The 19,756-nt window shown below is 39.3% G+C and overlaps 2 protein-coding genes across 4 annotated transcripts in view; both read left to right on the top strand.

Annotated features, from left to right (window-relative positions):
• The window catches only part of NLN (neurolysin), a 138,158-nt gene that overhangs the window by 8,119 nt on the left and 110,283 nt on the right, over nucleotides 1–19,756 (top strand). The window contains exon 2 of one of the 3 annotated variants that reach the window (XM_043976921.1): nucleotides 18,319–18,409. The exons of the other annotated variants lie outside the window; for them this stretch is intronic. The gene's annotated coding sequence lies outside the window, so the exon portion shown is untranslated. The remainder of the gene's footprint in view (nucleotides 1–18,318; nucleotides 18,410–19,756) is intronic. 3 annotated transcript variants of the gene reach the window in all.
• Nucleotides 1,818–14,107, top strand: LOC122737089 (NADH dehydrogenase [ubiquinone] 1 alpha subcomplex subunit 3-like). The gene is made up of 2 exons (XM_043979524.1): nucleotides 1,818–1,859; nucleotides 13,835–14,107. The coding sequence occupies exons 1-2, from the start codon at nucleotides 1,818–1,820 to the stop codon at nucleotides 14,105–14,107; spliced, it is 315 nt and encodes a 104-aa protein (XP_043835459.1).

Below are 19,756 nucleotides of genomic sequence, written 5' to 3'. Positions count from 1 at the left end.
AGAGATGCATAGGTTTCACTAGAAAGCTAAAGAAATAAATGATCCCCCCAAAATGTAAGGACCCTTACTATAGATGGTATGTTCCTCTAGACCAGAGCTTCTTAAATTTTTTCCACTCAAAACCCCTTTTTGCCTGAGAAAATTTTACGTGACCCCAGGTATAAAGGTTTATAAAATAGATATACATAAACCATTTGCTGTTGCCAAATTTTTCTTGATCCCCACATTCAGTTACACACACAGTTTAAGAAGCTAGGCTCTAGAATGGTGGTGTCAAATTCAAATAGAAACAGATGCCTGAAGGTTGCTACTGACTTGGAAAACCACAAATTAACATTATATTTGTTGTATTGCATTTTTATTTAATTTATTAAACATTTCCCACCTAATTACATTTCAATCTGATTGAGCAGAAGGCGGGGAGGGGATGAAAGTGGCCCGATACTTCTGTCTATTATAGACCCAGGCTTCTTAAACTTTGTCCACTCAAGACCCCCTTCCTCCCTGAACCCCCTATCCGAGAAGTTTTTATTTTACCTCAGGTATATAGGTATGTGAAATAGGTATGCATAACCTTTTGCTATTGCCAAATTTTTATTGACCCCCACATTCAGTTACACTACCCTATATGGCATCTGGACCCACAGTTTCAGAAGCTTTGTTCTAGACATTCCAGTTTAGATGATATTACGTAAACTGCATCAAGCACCCAAATTTTGCAGTCTACTAAGTGAAATCCATAATCACTCCAAAGTTTGGCCTTACTAGAGGAAGGGGAAAGGAAATAAACATTTATTAAGTGCATACTGTATGCTGTGCACAGTGCTAAGCACTATTTAGACATTATCTCAGTGGATCTTCACAACAGCCTGTGAGGTATGATTCCCATTTTACAATTGAGAAACCTGAGGTAGGCAGAGATTAAGTGATTTACCCAGAGTCACACAGATAGATAGTAAGTCTCTGAGGCTGGATTTAAACTTTGGTCTCGAGGGCAGCTAGGTGGCACAGTGGATAGAGCACCGGCCCTGGATTCAGGACGACCTGAGTTCAAATCCAGCCTCAGACACTTAACACTTACTAGCTGTGTGACCCTGGGCAAGTCACTTAACCCCCATTGCCTCACTAAAAAAACAAAACAAAAACAACAACAACACAAAAAAAACCCCCCAAACCAACCAAACAAACAAAACCTCTGGTCTCCCTAATTCCAGGTCCCGCACTCTATCCACTGAGCCACCTAGTGGATAGAAAATCCATAGAGCTTATACATTGGGATGTATATATTTGACAGAGACTACAAATGGACTAAGAGCTAGACCTGGAACGAAAAAGTAGTTTTTAAATGGGTTGGTTCCATTTGGGAAATTGCATGATTGTTTTAGTCAATTGCTCATTCACTCAGCAAGGATTTATTAATCTGTTCCAATGTGCCAGGCACAATGATCCCAAGCTTCTCCTTCCACAAAGACTCCTCTTTTAAACACCACCATTCTTAGGGTAATGTTGTGTGACTCCAAATCATAGAACACTACAGTCTCTAAAGAACTGAAGTTGACAACTACCCAAAGGGATAGATTCATGGTGGGTGTGGGTGGGTTATAACACAGTTCAAGTCAGAATTCTACAAAAGCACTGTAAACAATGTGATAAAAGAAATATATGATAGAAAAAGCAGATAAGCTGGTGATATTGAAAAAGTAAACAAGGAAGAACAAATGGGAAAAATGGAAATACTTGTTTACAGAGTCAGGGTAGAGAAAGTTTGAGGAATCAGTATTTGAAGCTAGACAGGAACAAAGACATGATTAGCCTTGATGTACTCCTTAAATCAGAAGGAGAGGCCGCAGGTTCAGCGGGTACTTCCAGGGTGTGAAGTCCAGAGCTGGAGTGAGCTTCCAGGGCCTAGTAAGCCCCTGTTCCCCACCCCTCCCCATTAAAGTTATCTACTATCAACTTGTAGCAGATGAAATCAACTCATTTTGTGACTGTCCTGCAATTCTTCGTAGTCCTGGGCAAATATGATCACTGCAGTTACCTAGGGACAAATGTTTGCTGGTAGGAAATAGCAAAAGAATAGAGGCAAAATATCTTGGGGTGATAGTGGTAGGTCAAAGAATCAAGGCTAGGTTGGAAACAAATGAAGCTAGAGTAGGAGAGATAATCTGGGAGCAGAGAGAAATCTCAAAGGACCAAAGGTCACAGGAATGAAGAACATCATTAGTGTGATCGAGTAGAAGGATGGGAGATACTGCTTGGAGAGTAGCATTTAGAGTTCTGGCTATTGGGGGTAAAACAATTCTCAGAGAGAGTGAGGTTTAAGAGTCTGAATATAACTGAAGTGGGATGGAGAAGATCATTGATATTGGAGACTTTGAGGAATTACGCAGACAGATTGTTAAAGGAGCCGTCTATTAATATCTACCCCGTCCCTTTCAATTTCTCCCTATCTACTGGTTCTTTCTCCACTGCCTACAAACACCCTCAGGTTTGTTGCTGTTGTTCAGTTGTTTCAGTTGTATTTGACTTGGGGTTTTCTTAGCAAATATACTGGAGTGGTTTGCTATTTCCTTCTCCAGCTCATTTTATACTGAGGCAAATAGGGTTAAGTGATTTGTCCAGGGTCACACAGAGAGTGTCTTAAGATCAGATTTGAACTCAGGAAGATGAGTTTTCCTGACTCCAGGCCAGGCCCCCTAGCTACCCTGCTTAGGTTTCTCCATTGTTTGTTGTTTTTGTTTTTGAACAATGCTCAGGTTTCCCCATTGTTCTCACACATACACAAACACACACACTCTCCTTTGACCCTACCATCCTTGTAAACTATGTTCTCCTTTTCCCTTTTAAATTCGTAGGAAAAGTAAGCTACCTGAACTGCTTTCACTTTTTCACCAGCCATTCAATCCTCAAGCCCTCTCCATTCAATCCATCAAAAACTTATTAACTTATTTCTACCTGCAAGGCACTGAAAGAGGTCACTATCTTCTGATCCCATCGCTGTATTAAAACTTTTTCCCAAAAGTTATCCATGTCCTCTTTTTTTGGTATAATATTCCCCCCCACCAATTACATGTTAAAATAATTTTTAAAACATTTTTTTTAAGTTTTGAGTTCCAAAATCTATCCTTCCCTCCCCTCCCCCTTCCTTGAAACAGTAAACTAGGGGCAGCTAGGTGGCACAGAGAATAGAGCACTGGCCCTGGATTCAGGAGGACCTGAGTTCAAATCCAGTCTCAGACACTTGACACTTACTAGCTGTGTGACCGTGGGCAAGTCACTTAACCCCAATTGCCTCTCCAAAAATGAAAAAGAAAAAGAAAAGAAACAGTAAACTATCTGATAATGGTTCTACATGTGCAATCACAGAAAACATTTCCATATTAGTCATTTTGTTCAAGAAGACTCAAATCCATGACATGATAAACCCAATGGACTCTTTTCAGTCCTGAATCTGTTTAACCTTTCTGCAGCATTTGATAGTGTTGACCGCCTTTCCCCCCCTTAATAAATGTCTTTTTGTTTTTTGGCTTGTTCATCTTCCTCTTCCCATCCTCTAAGTGGGGCTCTCCCCCTAGCTTCTTTCCTGGGCCTTCTACTCTTCTTTTTTTAAAGCACCTAGCATTTTTTTCTTTTAAGTATATAATAAATTTAATATGTATGTCTTGCGTCTTCCCTACTTATCTTTGTTTCTTTCTGTGGTCCTTTTACTCATCTCTAAGCTTTTTCCCTTGGTGATCTCATCTACTCTGCTCACAAGAGTTCAATTATCACCTCTATACTCCAGATCTGCATCTCCAGGCCTAATCTCTCAGAGAGCTCCAGTTCCAAAAATACAGCTGCTTGTAGTTTCATAGATTTAGATCTGGAAGGGAGCTTAGAGGTCATCTGGCCCTTTTATATGTTGAGAAACTGAGGCCCAGACAGGTTAAGTGACTTGCCAAATATCTCTGTGACTGTGGGTGGTCTGGGGTGATAGGAAGTGACCTGCTAGATAGCTTCACCTGAATGTCTCCCTGACACCTCAGATTTAATAATCCTTCCTCCTTTCCAACACCCCTTTCTTCTTTCTTGTTTCCCTCCCTTCTTGTTTCCCTCCCTCTCTCCCTCCTTCCTTCTTCCTTCTCTCTCCTTTCCCCCCTCCATCCTTTCCTTTCCTCTTCCCTCCCTTTATTTCCTTCCTCCTTTCTTCCCTTCCCCCTTCCTTTCTTCCCTCCTTCATTCCCTTTCACCCTCCCTTCCTTTCTCTTTCTTCCTTTCCTTCCTTCCTTCCTCCTTTCCTTTTTGCTTTGGGCTTGATTTGTATCATGCTTTTTTTTTTTTTTTGGGTGAGACAATTGAGGTTAAGTGACTTGCCCAGGGTCACACAGCTAGTAAGTGTCAAGGGTCTGAGGCCGGATTTGAACTCAGGTCCTCCTGAATCCAGGGCCGGTGCTCTATCCACTGTGCCACCTAGCTGCCCCGATTTGTATCATGCTAATGAAACTGACTACACCTTGTAACCAGTGAGCAAAGAAACCTTACACACCCTTAGAAAGAGAGTCTTCGAGCACCTTCTTAGGAAGGGGTCTCCAGCATGAATCATGCTTGTTTCTTCTTGGGACAAATAAACTAGTACTATGTTTTTTTAGAATAAGAAAATCTAACTCTCTTAGCATGACCTCCAGTCATTCTTCTGAGGTCTACTAAATCTATTTATACCAGCCTCTCCTTTTTTCTTCTTTTTTTTGGCAGGGCAATGGGGGTTAAGTGACTTGCCCAGGGTCACACAGCTTAGTAAGTGTCAAGTGTCTGAGGCCGAATTTGAACTCAGGTCCTCCTGAATCCAGGGCTGGTGCTTTATCTAACTCTATCCAAAATCTAACTCTCCTAGCATGACCTCCTCTCTTGCCCTCCCATAAGCTTTCTTTGCTTTTCCTGTGATTCCCTCAACTCCTTATCTTCAAGTCCTTCCTTAATCTATGCCCAGCCATGACCATGGACCCACTGCTTTAGTGTCTGACTCTACTACTCTAGAATCCCTTTTCCTCTCCCCTACCTTCCACTATTCCTGACCTACTGAATAAACAAACCTCACCAATCAATGTAAGGGCACCATACTAAGTGATAAGGCAGCTAGGTGGTGCAGTGGATAGGGTGCCTGGCCTGGAGTCAGACTCATCTTCCTGAGTTCAGATCTGGTCTCAGACATTTAGTAGCTGTGTGACCCTGGATAAGTCACTTAATCCTGTTTGCCTCAGTTTCCTCATCCGTAAAATGAGCTGGAAAAAGAAATGGCAAACTCTTCCTGTATCTTTGCAAAGAAAATCCCAAATGGGGTCATGATGAGTCAGACATGACTGAAAATGACTGAATACGTACTAAGTGATAGGGATACAAAGAAAGGCAAGAATAGTCCCTACCTTCCAGGAACTCCATCTAATAAGGGACAACTGTGTACGTACAAGAAGGGACAATGACGTATCAAAGAACTCTGTTATATACCTAAAATTGTTAAAAGGCATTAAAGTTATTCTGGAGCCTTAGCCTTTCTCTCTGGGATTTTGAGTCATGTGACACGCTGGGAAAGGAAGATATGCTTCCAGGCACCTGACTAGACTGGCTGAATCAACTATATGGATAATTTAGGTAATAACAGCTATCACTTAGCCTGGCCTCTCACTGGACTGATGCTTCAGCTCTTGAGTTTCCATTGGCTGGAGAAGCCTGTAATCAATCTGGTAGCTCAAGAGCCCTTACCCTCTCAACCAAAAGACAGAAATACCCATGGAGAAGGTTCATAGATATGCAGACCCAATTATTAATGTTCTGATTTCTATTTCCAGTTCTGATGTCGATTAACTCTGCAAATCCTCTATCAAATAAGTGCTTCCCAAGAGAACTTGACACTCTACCTCCTGTCATCCTGGATCTCTCACCTCAGTCATCCAGTTTTATTGCCTATGGTGTAGTGACACACCCATCCTACCTTCTCCTTACCCTCACCTCTTTTATATGGGTTCCTGTTCTTCTCTAGCTTCAATGCAGTCCAAGATCACCCATTTCATTGTGTCCCTTTGAATTTCTACTCTATTATTCATAAGCCCCTCAACATTTACAAATTTTTATTCCAGAACATTCATTCCACCTTCTCACTTTAATGGAAACCAGACTCATTGCTGAGTACTGTATCCCTTAGGATCCTTTTCATTGATGACCACAAATTCCCAGGAGTAGATTTAGGGTGGGCAGACTCCTTGCTCTCCTCTGTTGCTTCTAGTTCATTCCTTTACCACCATCCTTCAGTAGTCTTTATTCTTCTGAGGTCTACTAAATCTATTTATACCAGCCTCTCCTTTTTTTTTTCTTTTTTTTGGCAGGGCAATGGGGGTTAAGTGACTTGCCCAGGGTCACACAGCTAGTAAGTGTCAAGTGTCTGAGGCCAAATTTGAACTCAGGTCCTCCTGAATCCAGGGCTGGTGCTTTATCCACTGCACCACCTAGCTGCCCCTATATTGGCCTCTCCTGATCCTTTTTGCTGTCATCTACCAATCTCTAAGTCATCGTCTCAATTAATATATAGCTCACTGTCCCACTCTCACATATCAGCCTCAGGGACATCAATATTAAATTCAACAAACATTTACTATGTGCAAGGCACTATGTTAATTTGCATATAGTAATTTTAAAAAAGAGATTAATTTTTAGGGGTTGAAAGGCTAACAGAAACAGCATAACAGGACAGAAAGAGGCCTGCATTTGCTGGATTTCAATGATATGACATGGGTTCAAATAAAATCTTGGCTCCAGATTTATTACCTTGGACAAATCACTTAATATTCAGGGACCTCAGTTTCCTGATCTGTAAAATGAAGGCACTGGACTAGATGACCCTTATATTTGCTTGCAGCTCTAAATCTTTGAAACTCTGACAAGTTTGTCAAACCAAGGCCTACTGTGCTGCTTGCTAGATGTCAGACAATCAGCAAGTATCTGTTAAGCACCTGCATGTGCTTGGGTGCTAGATATTTAAATGCAAAGGAGGAAAGAATCTATACATTCAGGGAGTGTGCATTCTTTCAGGGGAGACAAGATGCATGTAAATATATTATACATGGCATGGCACCTTTTATATGTGGGCATTTTGGTTGTTTAAAGGGGAAGAAAAAGAACCACTGTACTAGAAAAGTTAATAAAATCAACTTGAAGAAACAGCCTCAGAAAGTAAATGAAAAACAAAAAGAAAAAAAAGATGGTGAGGTTTATGGCAAGATCAAGCAAATGTACTAAAAATATCAATGCTTCCCAAATTAATTTATAGACTAAACTGCTTATCTATTTTGTAGAATTAAATAAAAATTATAAATTTTATTTGGAAAGCAGGCAAGACTGTTGAAGGGAACTAGTAACAATGCTTGCCTGGAGAGGTGATGGGGGCAGGGGGCAAGTATGATATCTGTCTTTAATATATTAAAAGGATGTCCAATGTAGAAATTTCTTCTCTTGACTATGCATTTCTGTTGCAAGACTTTTGTTTTTGTTTTTCCAAAACTTTTTGAACAGAGGGAAAAAAGGTAAGAGGTAGAGAAGGATTAGAATAGGATTGCTAAAAGGAAAAAGAGGGTCTTTCAAGCATTTTTTAAAGGCACAGAAGAGAGAACAGAAGGCAAGTCAGGAGAAACATAGACAAGGAGAACTATGAAATGTTGTAAAAGTCACTTAACATCAATTGCTTCAGTTTTCTCATTTGTAAAATGAGCACCTATTGGCTTGGGTTGTGAGGATAAAATGAGATAACACTCTAAAGCACTTTATAATCTTTAAAGCACTATATAAATGCTATTTGTTATTATTATTACTTAAAAGGAAAAGCGAGCTATGTAATAAGAGAATCACAATTTTTTGTATAACCTTTTTTGGAAATATGGAAATACTCATTTATTTTGGGGTTTGTTAACTTCAGAATTTTAAAAATAAAAGGAAAAAAAATGTTAGGAAAAGGAAAGAAAAAGGATATCCTGTGGACGATTTATACCTCTTTGACTATAAAAGGCAAAACTAGGAAGATTGGGTGGAAGTAGTAGAGAGGCAGATTGTAGGTGGATCTAAAGGAAGAATATCCTAACTGTTAGAGGTAGCATATTCTAAAAGTGAAATCCCTCTAACTGGGGATCTCTAAAAGAAACTGGGACCTCTTTCAACGGTAATGTTGTATAGCAGTGACGTCAGACTCAAATAGAAAGGGTTCCCTATAGGCAGCAAATTGACCTAGAAAACCACAAATTTACATTATCTGTGTTCTATTGTATTTTTATTTATTTTGTAAACATTTCCCAATGTCATTTTAATCTGGTTATGCCTGCCTCTGACTTTCCCCAGGACCATAATGCCTACACTCTGAAAGAGAAACAGTTGAATTATTGTCCCTGAGTGTATCCCTTTCCTAGAATGTAAGCTTCTTAAGAGCAAAGACTAATTTCATTTTTTCCCCTTTATGTCCCAAGTGCCTAGCACAGCATTTGGTAGATGAATAATAAATGCTTGTCAAATTGAAAGAAAAAATCATAGATTTTGAGCAATATTAAGCTGATCAGACAGTCTTTAGGGAGGATTTTTTCTTTTCCCAAATGCTTAGACAATCAATTCTAAAGCCTCTATTTAAACCTCCCAAACTCATATCATGTCTCTATGGGAAAAATGAAATTGGAGGCAATCGTTTGGGTAATGGTGTGCTTCAGCTATGGTTTTCATAGCATGCAGACATAGCCCTTTACTAATGAATGAGGAACAACTATTGATTTCTTAGGGGAAGCACCATTTTTGTTTTTAATTTTTGTTGTCTCAGGGGGGCTTTACTTGGTTAAAGTGTAGAATTTGTGATTAATGTCCATTCATAATAATAACTAGCATTTGTATATTGATTTAAGGTTAGTAGAGCACTTTACATACATTATTTTATACGATCACAGCAACTCTGTGAGGTAAGTGCTCTTATTATACCTTTTTTACAAATAAGGAAACTGAGACTCAGAGAGGTTAAGGGATTTGTACATAGTCGTACATTATGTATGTGTCTGAGGCAAGATTTGAAATCATGGCATCCTGACTCTTAGTCCAACTCTATCCCACTGTGCCACCCAGCTCTTATAATTATTCAGGATTTGTGTATGGTTACTGACTTGATTTGGGAAACTAATAAACATTTCAAGATCTTTAGATTTAAGGGTGATAGGTTTTCTTTGCTTCTTTCCTTATAATTACTTTGCACTGTGAAATCTTTTTTCTTTAGAATTTTAAAGTTCAACTTGATGAAAGTAAAAATGTTAAATTTTTCACTAACCTTTTCCTCCTGTTTTTTTTCCAAGTATTTTCTCTTTTTCCCTGTTGTTCTCATACCAGCCCAAGCTGGACAGAGTTTTGTATTTGAGGTCAGTATATTTTGGTAATTGGACCTCATTTGGCTTGAGCCTGCATCTCCATGTGAAACCAGGCACAGGCACTTCAAAAGTTAGCTCAGGGGGGCAGCTAGGTGGTGTAGTGGATAGAGCACTGGCCCTGGAGTCAGGAAGACCTGAGTTCAAATTTGACCTCAGACACTTAACACTTACTAGCTGTGTGACCCTGGGCAAGTCACTTAACCCCAATTGCCTCACCAAAAAAAAAAGTTAGCTCAGATCTAGATTCTCAGTTAATAGCAAAAGTCCATGAACTTGTTTTTGTAAAAAAAATTTTGATAACTATATTTCCATGTAATTGGTTTCTTTTGTAATCTGATGTACTTTATTTTATTTTATGCATTTAAAAAACATTATTGTGAACTGGAGTCCATTAGCTTCACCAGACTGCCAAAGGGAGCCATGACACACAAAAGGCTAAGAATCTTTGGTATCAACTCAGGTCCTTTTCAGTGGATCAAGAAGGAGAACATGAGGAAGGCTATAGAAAAAGTCATAGCTTTCTTTCCCCAACAGAGGACTTTTTCTTACACTTTCACTCTCTGGTGGATAAGAGTTTTAGGCTTCTATACAGGCTGGCTCATGTCCTATATAGCAGGATAACTTACTTTATCTGAATCTTCACTCCTCTCCTTCTAGTAGCTGATGTGAGGTTCTGTTGGAGCCTCTCTAGTGTTCAGGCATTTGTCGCAGCTTCTTTCATGGGGTTGTGAGTATTCCACTGAGATTCCTAGGTTCAAGGATACAGCAGCAGCCCTGATTCCTCTCAGGCTTACTCTCCCATTCCAGCCTCTCCTGCTTTTAAACCTAGCAGCTCTCAGAAGATTCTCTCACTGACTGCTCCTCAAAGGCACCCAGAAAAGTCTCATGGGAAATGAGTCCTTAGGATTTCTCCTATTTGCAAATTTTTTCTTGCCCAAGGATTATGGGAAATGTAGTTCTAATAGCTAACATTTATACAGTACTTATAATGTACCAGGCACTTTGCAAAGCACTTTAAAGTTTGTCATTTGTTCCTCACAACAACCCTGAGAATCAGGTGCTATTATTACCCTCATTTTACAGATAAGGAAACTGAGGCAAACAGATTTTTTTTTTTAAGTGACTTATCCAGGGTTTCATAGCTAGTCAAGGTCTGAGGACAGATCTGAACTCAGGTCTTCTTGACTCAAGGTCCAGTGCTCTGTACACTGTACCACCAAGTTCTAAGGACTTGTCTCCTTATTACCAATCTTACTACATAGCAACAGGGATTTCTCTTGCAAAAATTTTGGGATAATCCCCTTTCTCTTATTTATAATAGAATTTAGAAATGAGATATCCTTATCTTATAACCTGAAATCAGACTTAAAAGACTTCTATTAAAAAAATTAATGGCTGAGGATATGTTTATTTTATAATGTAAATATAAGGTTTTCAGAAAATAGTTACATTCTTCTTTTGCAATATGACTAATGCAGAAATATGTTTAATGTGATTGTACATATATAATCTATATCAGATCACTTTCTGTCTTGGGAAGGGGGAGGGAAGGGAAGGAGGGAGAAAAAAATTTGGAACTAAAAATCTTATGAAAACAAATGTTGAAAACTCTCTTTACATGTAACTGGAAAATAATAAAATACTTTTATGATAAAAAGGAATAAGTTACAAATATATAGATAATACCTATGGGAATAACAGTCATCACCCCTGGAAATCTATTCATCCTGTAAATCATACACAGTTATGTTACCGTTTCAGGGAGAACCATTTGTCTCTTTCCGAAGTGCAGACTAAGCATTGGGATATAATTCCTTTCTCAAGGAATTATGTAAGTCCTTCTCTTATTAACTAAGTAAGGACCGTATCACCGTTTTGTCTTTGTATCCCTAGCCCCTAGGACAATGAACAAATGATTGACTGATGACCCCCCAATCCTACAGGTAGTAAGTGGGAGCCCAGGTGCTTTGACTCCTGTGCTCTTTCCACAATTCTTTTGCTATCAAGTGGTTCAAAGAGTTAATCTTTGTCTAATTTTCCAGTGTTGTTTGGTGTACAGTACAAGATCAAACAAATGAGGTACTTTCTCATTCCAGTAGGTGGAAGCAACATCAGCAGAAGAGCAGTGAGTTCCCAATTCACACTTTATAGATTCATTATTAATAAACAGAAGAATTTTCTTGGTATGCAGATTTCTCAGGCTGCTGCTCCTTTATCCAATCTCAGCATTGCGTCAGCTTGTTTCATTACATAGATGCAGCCTTTGGTTCCCTGAGGCAAATCTCTGGGTATTAAAAGGCAGACTACTTTCGTCTCCTTACCCTTGGCATTATGAACCACCTCTTATATGAAGCATGCTATTCTAGGCACTGGGGTGATGAACAGATAAGTCATATAAAGTCCTCTCTCCTTTCTAGGAGTTTACTAGATTGATAAGGAGCATAAGACAGATCTATTAAAAAAAAAAAACTGGGATGGTGGCCAGTGCCAGCTGTTACCCTGATGAAACCCTGAAGGAGATGCCAATGGGGACTGAATAGGTTTTCAAGAGTAATACATTTTTAAAAGACTATATATGTGGGTTTTCCTCCTCCCCTCCCCCCCCCACCTTGCTTTTGTCTCTTTATGGTTTTTTTTTGTTTGTTTGTTTTGTTTTTTAGTGAGGCAGTTGGGGTTAAGTGGCTTGCCCAGGGTCACACAGCTAGTAAGTGTTAAGTGTCTGAGGCCAGATTTGAACTCAGGTACTCCTGACTCCAGGGCCAGTGCTCTATCCACTGCGCCACCTAGCTGCCCCTCTTTATGTTTTGAAAGGAAAATCATTACCCAAATAAATTTCCCCATAGTCACTACCTTCCTTTTCCTAAAGAGCAACTCCATTGCTCCCAAGGGCTTTTTGTTTGTTTGTTCTATTGATGTATTTTATCTTTAGAGTTAAATCATTTCAACTCCTCCCCCAACCAAACCTTCCTTGTGACAAAAAAAAACTAAGCAAAAACATCCGAATCAGTGATTATGACTGACAACATATTCAATATTCTCTTCTGCTAGTATCCCACTTCTCTGCCATGAACAGGCAAGAATGTTTCATTATCTGTTCTCCAGAACCTTCACTGGGTTTTCAGTTACTCAGTTTGACTTCCTTTTAGTGCTCTTTTTATTTACATTGTTATATTCATTGTGTATATTGTTCTCTTTAGTCTGCTTATTTTGATCTGTATCAGTTCATACATATCTTTCTATATTTCTCTGAATTTCCCATATTCATCATTTCTTACAGCATAAAAATACCTCTTATGGTATATGAATGTAAATTTATATACTCTAGTCAATGTCACAGATTTTGTGGAAATTCAGGCACACTATTGCATTGGTGGTTGAATTGTGAATGAGAAAGCATATTGGAATTATGCAAAAAAAAAAAGTTAACAAAATATCCATTCCTTTTAACCAAGAAATTCCACTGTGAGGCATCTACTATATTCCAAAGAGGTCACTGATAAAAAAAGAAAGACTTTATATACACCAAAATATTTAATACCTCATTCTTTGTGGTAGAAAAGAACTGAAAATAAAATAGATGTTCATCAGTGGAGGGATAACTAGACAAATTGTGATACATGAATATAATTGAATATTACTTTCTGTAAGAAATCACAAATATGATAAATTCAGAGAAACATGAAAAAACATGAATTGATGCAGAGTGAAGCAAAGCAAAACTGAGAAAACAATACACATAATGACTGCAACAATGTAAATAGAAAGAACGACTACAAAATGAAGATAAATGAATGTATCAAAAATGCAAAGAATAAGCATGACCACAAATAAGAGATTATGAGGAGACATCCCCTCTCACTCCTTTGCAGAAATGGAGGGTCCATGGGTGTGGAACATTGCACATATAGCCAACCTTCAATATGTTGCTCAGTTTTACTGACTGTTTTCCTCTTTTCCCTTTTTTCTTTTAAAAATAAGTTCTTTGTCCTATGGGATGACTCTGAGTGGGAGGAAAGGAAGGGATACAGGGTGAGATATAAGTGATAAAAAAACAAAAGATATCTCTCCTCAAATATCTTGTTTACATTTTGTGTTTATTCTGCTTATATTTATTTTGTAAATATATGTACACATATATGTATATGTTGTCTCCCCTGTTAGAATATAAGTTTTTGAGAACAGGAATTGCTTTGTTGTTTTTTGTGTCCTCAGCAACTAGCACAGTGCTTGGCACAAAATAAGAAATTAATCAATGACTTTTGATTAATTAAATACTGGAAAGAGAACTGATTAGCATTTTGTGGTTCAAAAATTAATATTAATGAGTACTGGCACACATGTGGGAAACAATGGGGGGCAGCCAGGAAGTGTGCCTAACTGACAGTCATAAACATCAAATGAGATGTTTGTAAAAAACATAGTACAGGAAAGCGGCCAGTGTGGCGGGCAGACTAGGCCAGTTCCTGAAGGAGGCCTGGGCCAAGGAGCTGTTGCTGACGGTGTCCTTCGCTATAGGAACCATGGCTCTGTTCTTACCTCTCTTAAGCCTCTATACCAAGTATGCAGGCATGATCAACCAAGCTACACCTTACAACTACCCTGTTGCTGTTCGAGATGATGGTAACATGCCTGACATCCCCAGCCATCCTCAGGATCCTCAGGGTCCTTCCCTCCAGTGGTTGAAGAATCTATGAATCTTCCATCTGTTTTCCCCTTTCCCCCTAAATAAATGTCCTTGTCTCATAAAAAAAAAAAAAAGCATAGTACAGTGTCTAGCACATAGTGTAGGCCTCTACCAGTCGCGGATGACCATGGGTCAGTGCCTTGAAGAGCCATAGGCCAGAGTGTGGCTGTGCAGTCAGTCTGATACGGGAGCCACAGCTCCTGAGTGACTTTTTTTTTTTTTTTAGTGAGGCAATTGGGGTTAAGTGACTTGCCCAGGGTCACACAGCTAGTAAGTGTTAAGTGACTGAAGTCGGATTTGAACTCAGGTACTCCTGACTCCAGGGACGGTGCTCTATCCATTGCACCACCTAGCTGCCCCCTCCTGAGTGACTTATAACCGGTAACTGCTGCATCCTGTGTTGTATCTATCCCATGAGGAGTAGCTGGAGTGTCTTCTCCAGGGTGCTGGCCTGGGCGGATCAATTGGAAAACAAGCTGTTGCCCATGCAGCAGGTTTTTCTCTCTCTGCGACATTGGTGGATCCAAAGGAGAGGCAGAGCCAATACAGTTTGGCACCAGTGCCGCCTCAGGAGTTGCCAGAGGGATGTGATGTCCAACATCCAACTGCCTAAGGGACTCCGACTGGTGATTTTTCCTCAGGGTTAACTCCCGAAGCCTTTCCCATATATGGGTATAGCCAAGGCAGCGGAGGTTTAAAATCAGGGTTTCCTTCCCCTAGGCGGCTTGTCTGCCAAGGCTAAGGAGCCCCACCTGCCCGAAATTTAGCACATAGTACAAGGTGTATAAATGTTTAATCCCTTCCCTCCCCTTCTCAACAAGGATGTCTGCATTTCCACCCAGTCAAGGATCAGGTTGTCTGGAAACCAACTATTCCTTGGTTTCCCTCACTGACTCATCATCTCTCACCTGCTCTTTTGGTATGATTATCCCTCAAAGCTTTGTCTCAGGTCTGTCTTGTTGATTTTATCTGGGTTCTGCTATCACCTCTAGTAATAATAGCTAATACTACCTAGTATTTACTTAATGCTTTGCAGACCCTTTACAAGTATTTTATTTGATCCTCACAACAACTCTGGTTAATAGATGCTATTATTAGCCCCATTTTACAGATGAAGAAACCAAAGCAGGCAGAAGTTAAGAGATGTGCCCAGGGCCACAGCTAGTCAGTGATTGAAGCAGAATTAGAAATTGGTTTTTCCCTAACCCCAGATCCAATGCTCAGAGATACACTGGACCACCTTAACTGTCCTTACCAAGAGGATTTCCAAAACTTTGTAAACAAATCTTATCTCCTTCTTGAACTTCAGTCCCCCACCTCTTCCTTCCTGGTCAACATCTCTATCTTAATGTCCCATGGGCAATTCAATAGCAACACATCCAAAATTCAATTCCTCATTTTCCCCACTCCCAAACCCAAACCTCCTGCCAAATTCTCTTTTATTCTCTAATGACCTCCAATCACTCAGACCTGCATCAACTTTAATTATTCTGTCTCATCCTTCTCCCATATACAATCAGTTGCCAAGTCCTTTTCCTTCTTTCTCCAGAATCTCTCTGATCTTTTGTTCCTCTTCATTCACTTCCACCTCTGTAGTTTATCACCTAATCACCCCCTCATTTGGGCTATCAGGGCTCTCGACTTTCCCTTGTCTTTCCCTTCTTGAGTCAGCTAAGTGTCATGAAGTGTAAGAGGAGGACTTGAATTTGAACCTCCACTCAGGTACTTATTAACTGCCTAACTAAATCTCACTCAGCCTCAGTTTCCTCAAAGGTAAGATGGGAATAATAATAATAGAACCTGCCTGAGAGAGTTGTCATAAGCTTCAAATGAGATAGCCACTCGTTAGCTCTTCTGACTTCACACAGCTAACAAAATAATATTCCCAAGGCATACGCCTGACTGTTATTCTATTGCTCAAAAAACAACAGGGCTTCCTTATTGTCTCCAGGATAAAATACAAAATCTTGAATGAGACCTTACATATCATGGCTCCAACCTACCTTCTCCCACCTTATTTTTCATAAATCTCCTTGTATGTTTTAGCCAAACAGGATGTTATTAACTGTTCTTCAGATCTGACATGCTAAATTAGGGTCCCTCATTGTAACAAATGGAATAGAGGTTCCTTGAGTACAAGGAATTTGAAAATGGGGAGGCTTGATCAGTTTCTTTAACCCATTTCCGATCCTTCATTTTCAGCAAAAGTCTCTCAGTTATCACATCCTAAATAATTGTGATAACTCTATAGCTTACAAAAATATTTATAGCTGCTCTTTTTGTGGTGGCCAGGAATTGGAAATTGAGGGAATGCCCATCAATTGGGGAATGGCTGAACAAGTTGTGGTATATGAATGTAATGGAATACTATTGTGCTGTAAGAAACAATGAGCAGGTGGATTTCAGAGAAACCTGGAAAGACTTACATGAACTGATGCTGAGTGAGATGAGCAGAACCAGGAGAACACAGTATCAACAACATTGTGTAATAATCAACTGTGATAGACTTGACTCTTCTCAGCAATACAGTGGTCCAAGGTAACTCCAAAGGACTCATGATGGAAAATGATCTCCAAATCTAGGAAAAAGAACTGTGGAATCTAGATGCAGATTGAACCATACCGTTTCTACTTTTTTTGTTTTTCTTTTTTGAGGTTTTTCCCTTTTGTTCTGATTCTTCTTTTGAGGCATGACTAGTGCAGCAATATGTTTGATATGATTGTACATGTATAGCCTGTATCGGATTGCTTGCCATCTTGGGGAGGGAAGGGGAAAAATTTGGAACTGGAAGTCTTATGGAAACAAATGTTGAAAACTATCTCTGCATGTAACTGGGAAATAATAAAATACTTAAAAAAGAAGATTACTATAGCTGCACCAGGGAAGGGGGCAGGAAACAAATCTAAGATGTCAAAATGAAATTTATTAAAGGACATTCTTTACAGCTCTCTGTAGCCAAGAGTATGATACCATGGGATTCCATTTCTTCATCTAGATTGAGGCAATGATTTTGCCTGGATTTTAATGGAGAGACAGCTCCAAAGATGGTTTCTTCTTTCTGCATAGAAAAAGTTACACTTCTGATGTATGTTAAAGATGCTGGGGGGGGGGGGGCAGCTAGGAGGCACAGTGGATAGAGCACTGGCCCTGGAGTCAGGAGTACCTGAGTTCAAATCCGGTCTCAGACATTTTGACACTTACTAGCTGTGTGACCCTGGGCAAGTCACTTAACCCCAATTGCCTCACCAAAAAAAAAAAAAAAGATGCTTGGGGCAGCTAGGTGGCACAGTGGATAGAGCACTGGCCCAGGGCTCAGGAGGACCTGAGTTAAAATTTGGCTTCAGACACTTGACACTTACTAGCTGTGTGACCCTGGAAAAGTCACCACCCCAATTGCCTCAAAAAAAAAAAAGCTTTCTTTTTTTTTCAGGGGAGAGGGATCAGGCATTAAGGTGTTATCTATGAAAGTAGAATGCTCTCTGGTGTACTCAAGGTTGCTAACATTGGGGCATGAAAGGTCTTTTATATGATACCTGCTGCTATGGGGCCATCTGAACCCTGATTCTATAAAGTTAATATTGAGGAAAAAGTATATCTATATCTATACACACATACACATATATATATGTACATATGTGGCACACTTAGAAGACACATACTAATTTTCTAGCATGTGCTAGGTGAATGCTTTTCAGTTGTTCTCACATGTGAGGAAGCAAAGGTTTTACAGAGGTATTTATGGATTTTCTCTTTTGGGATTCTACATGTGAAATGCTAGCAAATCCATAGGGTAAATAGAATGTTCTAATGCCCAAAGATCTTAGCAATGGGATAAAGGCCATAGTTATCGATATAGCTACACCAATCAATAAATAAATATGTGTATCTGTGCATGTATTCTATATCAAGTAGTATTAATTCATTCATATTCCTTAGAGTGAAAAAGGATAGAATTTGTCTTTAAATTATTTTTAAAAAACAAAACCATATCCATGTACACATAAGAAACTAGGCATTCTGGGAAATTTTGCAGCAGTTTGTTTTGTTGGCCTTGCCATGCATGCTCATCTCCATGTACTTCTACATGCCTGGAATTCACTGCCTCCTCATAGTTACCTTTCATAGTCCATTTTTCCTCTCAAAGATCAGCTCAGTTGCCACTTCTTTAGTAAAGCTTCTGTGATAGCTCCAGCTGAAGTATTACTTATTGAATTTTCCTAGGTCCTTTTCAAGCTCTGTTTGACTTCATCACACCTTACTTGGCATTATACTTGCTTGTGGACATATCATATCCCTTCCCACCCCCAGGAATGTAAGTTCATTATTTTAATCTTTTTATTCCCAGCATCTAATGCAAAATCTTGCATATAATAGGCACAATACATTTTTTCATCTAATTTTTCAATAGTATACTTGACCTTGGATCGTGTTGTCTATTTATTCTGGGGACCCCATCAACATAATGTTTCCAACCTGTTCTTTTGGATCCTAGACCTTTGCTGTTACCTTCTGTTTACTCTGTATCTAGTAGGTTACTCTTTTGCTCCAAATGGCCCAGGTCTTCCTTCTGACTCCCCACTGGATCAAACATTATTGCTGTATATTGCCCCATTCAGATGAAACAATCTGGCCTGCCCACTTGGCAACCCACACAGTAAAGATGTCTTGGGTTCAGCCTTTCACCAGTCTTGTCCAAAGCTTCACCCCGAGTGGATCCTGAGACCTTAATTATTTCTTTTTCTTCTAATAAACACTAAAGCCAGTTTCTGATGTAGGTATCCATCATTTTAAATAAATCCAATATAGAGGATTTCCAACTTAGTGAACTGGTAGAACACAAAATTCATTCAATTTTATAGAATCAGAAGCTTTGAACCTAAAGTATTTTCATTCTTTTGATTCTGTTTGACTGATTCCTGGTGTCTCATGGAGTCATTAGCTTCCATCTGTCCAATTTGAATTTTTAAAGCATTGTTTTCTTCAGTAAGCTTTTGTACCTCCTTTTCCATTTGGCCAAATTAATTTTTTAAGAAATTGCTTTCTTTTGTCAATCTTTGTGCTTCCTTTTCCAAGCTGTTAAACCTAAAGTATTTTCTTTTTTGTTGTTGTTGTTGGTTTTTTTTTTTTTTTTTTGCAGGGCAATGGGGGTTAAGCGACTTGCCCAAGGTCACACAGCTAGTAAGTGTTAAGTGTCTGAGACTGGATTTGAACTCAGGTCCTCCTGAATCCAGGGCCGGCGCTTTATCCACTGCGCCGCTTAGCTGCCCCTAAACCTAAAGTATTTTCAATGTGGAGCGAATCACATTAGCAACATCTAGTAAAATACAACACTGAAATATTCTGGCCAGGAAAGAGGAAAATCCAGAGGAAAATCCCTGTTAATGTAGTATAATGCCTAGTGTGCCCCATGATTGTCCATTATTTTAACTCTTTGCCAACATTTCTCTTTTTAAATATCTTATTATTTTTAATACCACATATATTCCCAAGTGTGTCCCTCCTCCCTTCTCAGAGAGCCACCCCTTACAACAAAGAATAAAGAAAAGGAAAAAAAACCCAATTCAGCAAAACAAACCAAGATGGTAAAAGTTGGACACATAGTGTTCCACACCCGTAGTCCCCTTAGCCCTGCAAACAAGCAGAAATATCTCTTCTTTAG

Source organism: Dromiciops gliroides, chromosome 1 (assembly GCF_019393635.1).
Source record: "Dromiciops gliroides isolate mDroGli1 chromosome 1, mDroGli1.pri, whole genome shotgun sequence".
Lineage (NCBI taxonomy): Eukaryota > Metazoa > Chordata > Mammalia > Microbiotheria > Microbiotheriidae > Dromiciops > Dromiciops gliroides.
This window is presented reverse-complemented; position numbering and strand designations above follow the sequence as displayed.